At 40.6% G+C, this 12462-nt stretch overlaps 1 protein-coding gene across 2 annotated transcripts; it reads left to right on the top strand.

Annotated features, from left to right (window-relative positions):
• Positions 1-2398: 2398 nt before the first annotated feature.
• LOC129256711 (uncharacterized) lies at positions 2399-11202 on the top strand. Of its 2 annotated transcripts, XR_010296851.1 has the most exons (3): positions 2399-3005; positions 3617-10491; positions 11103-11202. XR_010296851.1 is itself a non-coding variant. In XM_064115246.1 (2 exons), the coding sequence occupies exon 2, from the start codon at positions 3881-3883 to the stop codon at positions 9476-9478; it is 5598 nt and encodes a 1865-aa protein (XP_063971316.1). In that variant the 5' UTR covers positions 2399-3005; positions 3617-3880; the 3' UTR covers positions 9479-11202. The 2 variants fall into 2 exon arrangements, 1 of the variants encoding a protein (XP_063971316.1); XM_064115246.1 differs by having other exon boundaries at positions 3617-11202.
• Positions 11203-12462: the final 1260 nt, after the last annotated feature.

Raw genomic sequence — 12462 nt, 5'->3', positions numbered from 1 at the left:
AAAAGTGAAAAAGATGGTCGAAAGATATGAAAGCTGATAGTCTTTCCTATCATTTCACCATGTTTAATAAAGGATTTCATCTTTATCGCAGTCCAACCATATACGCCGTGCCTCAAATCCGAAAAGGGTTGCCATTCCGTGCATGATTTCGCACTCACGAAACACTGCTTGAGGTTCAGATGTGTTTACAGCTTACATGTCGTAAAATGTTTCTAAACATCTAGATATCGAGTATAAAATATGGATTTTATAAGAAAGAAAGTATGAAATTAAAACAATCACACAATATTGGTAGTTCTAAGTTAAGCATTCATGTCGAGCTCATTCACGTCAATGCAAACAGCAAAGTAGCGTTTATATTAGCTTTATAATTTTACCCGTCATCGGACATCTTACAAGCATATTCTCCGCTCGCTAGAGAGTATACATCTAGTCATCACATATAGAAACAAAGCATTGGTATTGATGGCGGCGTCAGGGTATTTTGAGGGGGGAGCAATATGATTTAAAGGACGTCCCAATTTTTAATCCTCAACGAAAGAGCTCCACGAACCAAACCTCTCTTATCTATGATCTTCTTTCAGTGTCTTTGCTGTTCTGTAGGTTAGTTCTTCCTCACCCTCCTTTATCTCCGGGTTTGAATGCAGTCCTTCTACAATTCTTGCTACTCTAGATCCAAACCATTGTCACGATTTGCACTATAGCAATGTAAAGAGATACCACAATCGTTTACATTAGAGACATCCGTTCCTGGATTCGGTGAGATGAACTTCATCAAGTCAAAGGCTTGACGCTGGCTTAGGAAGATGTAAACATAGCGCGAGACACCAGAGAGGGTGAGGGGTCTGTCAGAGGTTGGCAGTGATTAGGAGAAATGAAAGTATGAAATTCGGTTGATTATCGGTCACGTTATTTGGGTTTTAGGTAACTCCAATAATGGTATCAGAGATTTGTCAATCAACGGGGTTTAATCACGCGATGATGCCGTGGAAATATACACTGACCGAATGGAATATAGAGTTGGTGCAGTGTATGTTGTGACCATGCATGAAAACGATGAAACACGATCTAAGAACTTTCTAAATAATCAACTTTAATCTCATGAAAATCATGATAAAATGACTTGTTGAGTTATGTAAATGAGGGATTATTTAGATTTTTATATGGATATTAGCCTTGTTAAAGGTTGTTTAATAATTGTGACTATACTGAACTCATTTGACACGATTCGGGAAGAATACCTGAAATACACATCTTCCTCGTACTTCGTTATGATGAAGCCTCATTTGATCTCATATTCTTTGAAATTTATTTATGTTAGCCCCCCCCCCCCAAAAAAAAAAAAAAAAAAAAAACCATCCCTAACTTGGGGAGCTCTTTACAAACCATAGAGATAGCTCTATGGATAAACCCTGTTCAAATTGTATTGTATTTCCATTAACTCTGCCGTTGTTTGTCAGTATACTATAGGGTCTGCCTAATCTCTGTCTCATTGCCTCTCTCTCTTGCCCCCCCCCCCCCCCCCTCCGAGTCGATGTTCGAGAGCTGCATAAATTTTGTCGGCTTCGTCATCATCAGGAGGAGAAAGATTTTCGAGATGAAATTAAATTAAATATATCTTCACTCATCGTCCAGCCGAACGGTGAGGCAGGATTCTTCCGCTCCCCGTGCACCCATGTTCACACCTCTAGCTTCCGTTCCGTGTTTAGTCGTCAGCTCGGGTTTCACACCACACGGAAACTTACGGGTGGGCCTGCTAAAGGGGTTTTTCTCAAACCTGTTTGCTAAACAACGGTCGAAAAAGAAGCGCTTCGTAAATGTTACGCAAGGTTCAATATCTTAAAGGGTTAGTTCATTCATTTCATGTATTGATAGAGAAGTCGAAACTATTAAGCTTTAGAATAACATGAGGAAAAGGTCATTTGTATATATAAAAAAATAGAGACACCTATTATATCACGAAGCACAGTTCAATTACTACTTTGGAAGTAATTTTTCTTTTAAAAAAATGTCTGGAGTATCTTTCCATGAATTGTTATTAATCATGGAACATCTCGTTGATATTCAAACTTGAGTACAAAGTACAAAGTTCGTTTTGACCTGGTGATCAAGAGTGTATTAATTACAAAAATGAAAATGGAAACAATGCTCATTTCTAAGAACTGTAAAGGATTGGTTCATCTGTCCCGACCTTTTTTTCTATTTTTGTATCATGAATAAAAGCATTGTCTCTTATAACTTTACACGGATAGTTTGACAGGCCGGAATCCATGGTTTGACCATATCCCGGGTTTGACCGTTCCCAAAGATACCAAGTATAAATAGCGTATAATCATTTCCTGACATATTCATGAGTTTATTCCAATAATTCAAACACACCCTCTGTCACTGCAGCAGTATGCAGTGAAGGTTTATAATTTTAAATGTACATGTTTTCGATTAATTCAGTTTTTCATTCTTTAAATGATATTAATTCAGTGGTTATCTATAATGATATCTTCTAACTTGCTTTCAGTCTTCTGATTTTGATTATGTTTAGATATTGAATTTAGTCTTATTGGTGTATATCTAGTAGGCATATATAATATTTTCTTGTACATAAAGCTTTTCATATAGTATTCAATATACTTGCATGTAGTAGATATATACTTGTACATATTTCAGTGTTATAAGATCGAGACACCCTGATTAAAGAGAACTATGTTCTCTGTGAAGGTTCTATTCATTCCCAGAGGAGCAATTGTCTGGACCTTCAGACCTTTAGTACACAAACTTGGCCAAAGTAATTGTAGAACAATGACCCCCCTTTCAGTTTGTGCATCCCCCTTTTCTATAGTTTCAACATGTACTGGTAGAGCTTGGCTTGGGTTTTAGCTTTTTGAGAAAGCCAAGTCATTACATTTCGGAAAGCCAGCGAGTTAACATCATATTTTAGACACCTCAAGTATTAAGTTCGATCTTTCGATACCTTCGATTCAGTTTCAACAGTTCAAAGCCTCCAATTGGTAAGAATAGTTTTATACTTCACTATTATAGATATCTCTATATTAATTTCTTTAAGCAGTAGCAATATAGTAAATTTATATGCATTTTTAGAACTCAGTTTAGGATATTTCTTATTGCAAAGTTGTAGCTTTATTTCGAGATCATCTTTATGATTAATAACTACATTACCTATATTTATCTTCACTTTAAATGTTTTGATTCGCAAATTGTTAAGTGAGTTTATTAATGTCTTCATTAATTTCTGTGTTGTTTTAACTAGTTTATGAGACATATTTGTTAGTAATACTTTCTTGAATGTTTTGTTATTCATATTATAAGGAAATTCCATTTAGTTACATTAATTAGTCTGTACCTATGTAATTGATGAACTTATTATCTTAACTTATTAACTTATTTCTCCTTTTAATGCTAGTTACATAATCCAGTTGTTTTATGTAGTTTGTTTACTTTATTCATATTTGTTTCACTTGTAGCTGTTAGAATAGTAATTTAGCATACCTTTTCTAGTATTTAGTCATAGCATAAAGTCGCATTATTTGTTTTCTTTCGTAATATCATTTGTGAATTGGAATACTAAATGTTCGTTCTATTTGTTCTCTTTTTCTCGCAGTATTCTATCTACTTACTACTTACTACTTATTACTTACTACATCTACTCAACTTGATGTTACACGAGAGTTTTGCAATTAAAATCGAATCGTCATCGGTAATTCTCTCTGTTCGGAATAAGTTTCTTTTGGAGTGCATTGTTCTTCGAACCCCCTTCGAACTCGACCGAAACTCCTTACTTAGCATCTCGTGTTAAGTGAGGCAGCCACAATAGAATACAAGGGACTGAAAATTCGTTGATGAAACTGGATTTCGTGATTTCGCTATGGAGAATCAAACAGATGCTGTGAGTGTTGTCAGTCATAAGTCAGCGCGGAGCAGAGCAAGTAGATCTTCTCGAGCAAGCAGTAGGAGTGATCACCTTATTCTACGTCGCCAGGAAGCTGCCATTAAAGCAAGTTCGGCATTCGATGAAGAAGAGGCTAAGCTGGAGTTGACACTTCGAAATTTAAGGACACAAAGAAAGCTAGCTTGTCTTCAAGCCGAACAAGCTGTTCTGGAGGAGAACGCCGAGTCTGAGTTTTCTCATGGACCCGAAGACAACCACGATCTCAAAGACATTAAAGAGGAAAACGAAGCAGAAAGGATTTCACGTTTTCTTAATCGCCAGGGAGAGGAGGAAACTCCAGTCGTTACACACCTAGAATTGGGACAGTCGTCCACAACCGTGAGTAATTCACCTGACGATATTCACAAGATCGTCTCCTCACTTGAGAAACTAGCACAGTCATCTCTCGAGCAAGGGGTGTTAAATCGACATATGTTGATTCAAGCCCAGCTACCAAAAGTCGATATCCCTTTGTTTTCTGGTGACCCACTATGCTACCCTCTGTGGAAAAACTCGTTCGACTCAACTGTACATATAAAACCACTCGACGATGGAGCCAAATTGAATCTGCTTCACAGCTGCGTCGCTGGGAAGCCAAAAGAAATTGTGCAGCACTTTGTTTTGATTGGCTCCCCGGATGCGTATGAACAAGCTCGGGAGACTCTTTCCAGACGGTACGGCGACCCGACGGTGGTAAGCTCAGCCTTTACTTCTAAGCTAAATTCGTGGGGACGCATCAACAGCCGTGACGCAACCGGACTTCAAGATTTCTCAGACTGCTTGGCAAAGGTCGTTGCTGCAAAGAAGTTAATAAAGAGCCTGGGGATTTTGGATTTTCCTCAAGAGAATTCAAAACTCGTCGAAAAGCTCCCCTCATACCTCGAAAGCAAGTGGAGGGATGAAATCGATCGCTACAAGGAAAGGCATGGGAGACAAGAATACCCTCCTTTCATCGCCTTCGCTGATTTTGTGAGGAGAGCGGCGGACAAGGCCAATATCCCAGAGCTCAGTGCTTCTGTGCGGGAGCAGATAAAGCCAGTCAACCTGAAGCCAAGCGGAAAACACGCTCGTACTTTCGCAACTGAAGGAAAACCTTTCAAACCTTCAGGCAAGCCGTCCAAGGACAAGACCTGTCCATATTGTCAAGATAATCATCTCATCGAAGAATGCTCCAAGTTTAAAAATATCACCCTCGAAGAGCGGCGGGCATTCTTCTTTGAGAAGAAGTTGTGCTTTGGATGCGGGCAGCACAGCAACCACAGGAGCAAGCAGTGCAAGGCCAGGCGTTCTTGTGCTGTTTGCGAAGGAAGGCATCTATCCTGCTTCCACTCGTGGCAGAAACAGCCAGTCAAGCAGGAAGAAGCAACCGCAAATTGCACCTCGGTCTGCAGTCTCCAAGAAATTCAAGGAAAAGACCACTCGATGATTGTTCCTGTGTGGGTGAGGAGTGTCAATAACCCATCAAAATCATTCTTAGAGTACGCGATATTGGACGAACAATCCAATGTCAGCTTTATATCATGCAAACTGTACAATAAGCTGAACCTCCAAGGCCAAAAAACCAGCCTCAAGCTGACGACGCTGCATGATACTTCGATGATTGATACTTTCAAGGTGCAGGACTTGGAGTTGCAAGACCACAAAAGGCAAAACATCGTTCGCCTACCAGCTGCCTTTACCAGGGATGACATTCCTGCCACAAGGTCTCAAATCCCAAAGGCTCAGATCGCTGAAAGATGGCCTCACCTCATCCGCGTGGCAGAAGAGATGATGCCATATGACCAGACTGTCGAAGTTTCTCTTCTCATCGGAACAGACTGCCCAAGTGCGATTCGACCTCGAGAAATCGTCGCTGGAGGAGAAGCGGAACCTTATGGGCAGAAATCTCTACTTGGTTGGGGAGTTGTCGGACGAATCTGCAAGGATCCAATCGAATCAAGTTCAGCTAGCTGTCACAAAATAGCTGCTGAATTGTACCAGAACCTCGCATTCCCAACCAAGGCCAAGGAACTTCTCATTGAAGACAAGGTGATTAAAGCTCTGGAAACTGACTTCAAACATGACAACTCAAAAGAACCAATGTCCATTGAAGACCATAGATTCCTTCATCTCCTTGAGGAGGGAATAGTGAAGAGACGGGATGGGCATTATGAAATGCCACTTCCACTAAAGACAGATAATGTAAGCCTTCCATCGAACCGACAAGTAGCTGAAAAACGATGGAGACAGCTCACAGCTCGTTTCAAGAAAAATCCTCAGTTCCTGAACGACTATCGAGCCTTCATGGATGAAGTTATCAAGACCTGTGCAGAGAGAGCACCAGTTCACAGTGTAGAAGGGATGGTCAACTATGTTCCCCACACAGGAGTGTACCATCCTCGAAAACCGGGTAAGATTCGTGTCGTTTTCGATTGCTCGGCAAAATGTAATGGCATCTCCCTCAATGACCATCTCCTTCAAGGCCCGGACCTTACTAATGGACTCCTCGGTGTCCTATGTCGCTTCAGGCAAGATGATGTCGCATTCATGGCCGACATAAAAAGCATGTTTCACCAATTCTATGTTACTGAGAAGCATCGAGATCTTCTTCGCTTTCTCTGGTGGGAAGACGGCAATCCAAATTCCAACGTGATCGAATATCGGATGAAGGTGCATCTCTTCGGAGCGACAAGCTCACCAGGCTGTGCCAACTTCGGTCTCAAGAGGGCAGCAGACGACGGTGAAGAGGAATTTGGGAGTGAAGCTGCCAACTACATTCGTAAGGAGTTCTACGTAGACGATGGACTGAAGTCGGTATCGACATCGGAAGAAGCTATTGTACTCCTGAAATCAGCACAAGGGATCTGTGAAAAAGCAGGGCTTCGACTTCACAAAATCATGTCGAACAAGAAGGAAGTTCTGCAAAAATTTGCAACAGACGACATGTCCAAGGGCCTGGCTGATCTGAACCTCGATGTCGACCCTCTGGAGCGTGCTCTTGGTGTAGTCTGGTGTGTTGAGAGCGACAGTCTCCAATTTCGCATAGAGCTCCATGATCGACCCCTCACCAGGAGAGGTGTCTTGTCAACTGTCTGCTCTATATATGACCCTAATGGCTTCGCTAGTCCAGTGACTCTACGTGGCAAGCAGATCTTACAGAGTTTATGCCGAAGCAAGATCGACTGGGATAGCCCAATTCCAGAAGACATCAGACCACAGTGGGAGAAATGGAGAATGGAAATAAGCGAACTGGAAAACTTAAAGATTCCACGCTGCTTCAAGCCCCAGAACTTCGGTTCAGTCAAGCATGCTGAATTACACCATTTCTCTGACGCCAGTCAAAATGGATATGGTCAGTGCTCATACCTTCGACTTGTGAATGAAGAGGGTGAAGTATCGTGCTCTCTTGTCATCGCTAAGTCTAGAGTGACCCCTCTCAAGCACCAAACCATCCCAAGACTTGAATTAGCTGCTGCTGTTATCTCGGCCAAGATGAGTGCATTTCTTCGCAAAGAACTGACATATCATGAGATTCGTGAATACTTCTGGACTGACAGCAAAATCGTGTTGGGGTACATCAGCAACGAGTCCAGAAGGTTTCATGTCTATGTAGCCAATCGAGTGCAACAAATACGCAATGTATCTGACCCTGCATCTTGGTACTACGTAGACACTTCAACCAATCCAGCAGATGATGCTTCTCGAGGACTCACGGCAAAAGAGTTGTTGGAGAGCAGCACTTGGCAAGCAGGTCCAAACTTCTTGCATGAGAAAGGACTGTTTCATCCTCCTGAACCCATTCGAATTAAAGTGGAAGAAACCGACCCAGAAGTGAAGAAATCAACAACGCTCTCATCTAGAGTTGAACTTCACAACACCTTCGACACCAGCCGGTTATCGCATCTCTCTAGCTGGAACCAAGCCAAGAGAGTAATAGCCTTGTGCGCGAGACTCAAGCAGCGTCTAAAGATGAGAGGGATCAAGCTTAAAAAATCGCCATTTTTGAAGAGACCAATACCTAGAATATCTCTTAGCGTTGCTGACCTCCAGGAAGCAGAGTTGGAAATTCTCGGCTTAATCCAGAAAAGGCACCTTGGTCGCGAGCGAGAAGTACTCACCAACCTGGATGTGTCAGATGACAACAATCGACAGATTGCGAAACGGAGAAATGATGACATTAAGCCAACAAGCACATTGTATCGATTAGACCCATTTCTGGATAGCAAAGGTCTAATTAGAGTCGGAGGTCGAATTCAGAGGGCAAATATCCCAGACGATGTGAAACACCCGGTCATCGTCCCCAGAGATGCTCATCTGACAGCACTTCTCATTCGGCATCACCATGAAGAAGTAAATCATATGGGCAGAGGATCGACTCACAATCAACTTCGTCAGGCTGGTTACTGGGTGATAGGTGGTTCGTCAGCTGTCTCATCCATCATCACCAAATGTGTGACCTGCAAGCGACTTCGTGGACCTCTGGAGAAGCAAAAGATGGCAGACCTCCCGAAAGACAGACTGGAACAGGCTCCTCCATTCTCTTACTGTGCTGTCGACTACTTTGGGCCATTCTCGATCACTGAGAAACGAAGCACAGTGAAGCGATATGTAGCACTGTTCACATGCATGGCATCCAGAGCTGTTCATCTGGAATCAGCCAACAGCCTCGACACCAGTTCCTTCATCAACTGTCTTCGAAGATTCGTTAATCGCCGTGGACCTGTTCGACAAATTCGCTCTGACAGAGGAACTGCTTTCGTGGGTGCTAGGAATGAGCTCCGAGACGCCTTGAAACAGATGGACCAAGACAAGATCCATCAGTATCTGGTTGAAAATAACACTGACTGGATTCCCTTCGTAATGAATCCACCTCATGCATCACACATGGGCGGAGTATGGGAGCGCCAGATTCAGACAGTTCGTCGTGCTCTAGAACCCCTCATGATGTCTGCGGGAAAACAACTAGATGATGAGGCATTTAGAACATTTCTTTCTGAAGCAGAGTCAATCGTCAACTCAAGGCCTCTTACAACACAGAACCTGAGCTCGTCTGATGCTCCAGAACCATTGACACCTAACCATCTCCTGACTATGAAGGCCAAAGTAGTCCTCCCACCGCCAGGCAAGTTCCAGAAAGCAGACATGTATGCTAGAAAATGGTGGCGTAGAGTCCAACATCTTACCAACGAGTTCTGGACGAGGTGGAGGAAAGAATATCTAACCGACCTGCAAACTCGGAAGAAGTGGGCTCGTCCAAGGAAAAGTCTTAAAGTCGGTGATATTGTCATCTCCAAAGAAGCAGATGATAACCGTGCTCAGTGGCCCCTTGGAAGAGTGTCGAAAGTGTATCCTAGCAACGATGGGCTTGTGCGCAAGGTCCAACTCGTCATGGCAGATTCATCGTTAGATAGCCAGGGCAAGCGTAAGAAACAACCCACCATGCTGGAAAGACCTGTACACAAATTGGTGCTTCTCTTGTCTCCAGAAGAGACCTCGGAAACTAGTGACACAGAAGACCAAGGGATTCCCCATCAAGGAGCCAGCACAACACAATGAACATTTGATTTAATTTAATTCTTCGTCTCTTTGTTTTCCACCTTTTTGTTCTTGTCCTTCCTCTTTGCCATTTCTTTTTCCAATCTTCTCTTGATAGTTCGCTCGAGTAGACTTGTCAAAATTCAAGTGTTTTGATTCTTTGTTTCTGTATTTCTACTTTTCTTGTTCTCAACTACTTTAACCTTTTATCTCCTTTCTATTTCTCTCCTAATTTAATTTCGTATTTTCGCTCAAGTTAGTCGATTTTAACTATTGTATCGTTGCTTTTTGTTTTCAAAGCGCCAGCTGTTTTATTCTTTTGATATTGGTGAATAATTTGCTTCGAAATTTATGTAAAATTGTTTTCGTTTAGCTTTCGATTGGTAACTGCCTAAAGCAGTTAAAGGAGCCATGTCACTGCAGCAGTATGCAGTGAAGGTTTATAATTTTAAATGTACATGTTTTCGATTAATTCAGTTTTTCATTCTTTAAATGATATTAATTCAGTGGTTATCTATAATGATATCTTCTAACTTGCTTTCAGTCTTCTGATTTTGATTATGTTTAGATATTGAATTTAGTCTTATTGGTGTATATCTAGTAGGCATATATAATATTTTCTTGTACATAAAGCTTTTCATATAGTATTCAATATACTTGCATGTAGTAGATATATACTTGTACATATTTCAGTGTTATAAGATCGAGACACCCTGATTAAAGAGAACTATGTTCTCTGTGAAGGTTCTATTCATTCCCAGAGGAGCAATTGTCTGGACCTTCAGACCTTTAGTACACAAACTTGGCCAAAGTAATTGTAGAACAATGACCCCCCTTTCAGTTTGTGCATCCCCCTTTTCTATAGTTTCAACATGTACTGGTAGAGCTTGGCTTGGGTTTTAGCTTTTTGAGAAAGCCAAGTCATTACATTTCGGAAAGCCAGCGAGTTAACATCATATTTTAGACACCTCAAGTATTAAGTTCGATCTTTCGATACCTTCGATTCAGTTTCAACAGTTCAAAGCCTCCAATTGGTAAGAATAGTTTTATACTTCACTATTATAGATATCTCTATATTAATTTCTTTAAGCAGTAGCAATATAGTAAATTTATATGCATTTTTAGAACTCAGTTTAGGATATTTCTTATTGCAAAGTTGTAGCTTTATTTCGAGATCATCTTTATGATTAATAACTACATTACCTATATTTATCTTCACTTTAAATGTTTTGATTCGCAAATTGTTAAGTGAGTTTATTAATGTCTTCATTAATTTCTGTGTTGTTTTAACTAGTTTATGAGACATATTTGTTAGTAATACTTTCTTGAATGTTTTGTTATTCATATTATAAGGAAATTCCATTTAGTTACATTAATTAGTCTGTACCTATGTAATTGATGAACTTATTATCTTAACTTATTAACTTATTTCTCCTTTTAATGCTAGTTACATAATCCAGTTGTTTTATGTAGTTTGTTTACTTTATTCATATTTGTTTCACTTGTAGCTGTTAGAATAGTAATTTAGCATACCTTTTCTAGTATTTAGTCATAGCATAAAGTCGCATTATTTGTTTTCTTTCGTAATATCATTTGTGAATTGGAATACTAAATGTTCGTTCTATTTGTTCTCTTTTTCTCGCAGTATTCTATCTACTTACTACTTACTACTTATTACTTACTACATCTACTCAACTTGATGTTACACGAGAGTTTTGCAATTAAAATCGAATCGTCATCGGTAATTCTCTCTGTTCGGAATAAGTTTCTTTTGGAGTGCATTGTTCTTCGAACCCCCTTCGAACTCGACCGAAACTCCTTACTTAGCATCTCGTGTTAAGTGAGGCAGCCACACCCTCTGACACCCACGTGCAATTTAATTGGAAACTGAGTGACATCAATGGGGTGCTTTCATTCAGAGTTACGTAATGTGGTTGGAGGGGTGTGAAATATTGGTTTGTATTTGTTTACATCCGTTTTATAGCGTCGATGCTGTCCTGGTGGTTTCGAATTTGATTTGTATGTTCCTGTGAGATGGGGCCTCTCCCTTCTAATATGATATCGAGTTTGATTTTAGAAGAGACGAAATTAGAATCATTATTTTAAAAAAGGGAATTCATTGTTGTTTGATAACTTATTTGATTACTTACTCACTTTAGAAGCCCCCCTATCATGTACCTTCCCCATACGTACTCTTTTAGTCAAAATTTTAATTGTCTCCTTTATTCGCTTAGGTCTACAAGAGAGCTTTCATTTTTTTTCCATCAATAATATTTGAGGGGTAGAAAAAAAAGCAAATGACGAAAAGCTTAATAGGCAGAGAGAGGGGGGGGGGGTAATGAATGCTTGAAAGTCGAAAATAAAAATCAAAGTAGGAATAGGGCCTACCTATCTACAAAATATCCTGGATTAGTACTCAATACAATTTGATCTTATCGTAGCCTTCTTCACGATATATTACTCCAAGGTATGGAGGTATTGACTTTGAGTAGATGGGGGCGGGGGGGGGGGGTGCTTGAAGGCCACGCCCTTTCCCTGACACACCACCACCATCGGTTCTCCTGCGGTGGTCAAATATTCGACTGATTAATCCTAGGTTCGCGTGACTGGCCACACTTATCAGGTACCAGTGTTATCGTACATCGCAAGGAGTTTGTATTTTATCGCCCTCTCTTTGTTTTTATAATCACACGATGACATCGTGTCATCGCTTGCAAGCAGACTAGACAATCTTAAAGGGACACAACGACCCAAATCAGGGTGGTATTTCATAAAGCTATTCGAAAGTTACGCACACATTCATCGGATAATATCAAATAACTTTGAACCCTTGAACCCCATAAGTTGAAATCCTATATTTGTTAAATTCGTGACTGTTAGGCCAAATAAACATGGAAAAAAATCAATAGTAAAAAAAAACTTTCAGGTTTATCAGAAATGCAATGAAATAGTATTTATCCCATTTTTATTAGCACAGGAAGGAGTCAGCAATCGTGCGTTTAAGT

Source organism: Lytechinus pictus, unplaced genomic scaffold (assembly GCF_037042905.1).
Source record: "Lytechinus pictus isolate F3 Inbred unplaced genomic scaffold, Lp3.0 scaffold_25, whole genome shotgun sequence".
Taxonomy (NCBI): Eukaryota; Metazoa; Echinodermata; class Echinoidea; order Temnopleuroida; family Toxopneustidae; genus Lytechinus; species Lytechinus pictus.
Note: the sequence above shows the minus strand (reverse complement) of the source record. Positions and strands in the feature narration are given on the sequence as shown.

What these genes read in the sequence shown, in the direction of transcription:
- LOC129256711 (XM_064115246.1), top strand. Translation starts at nt 3,881, where the DNA reads ATGGAGAATCAAACAGATGCTGTGAGTGTTGTCAGTCATAAGTCAGCG.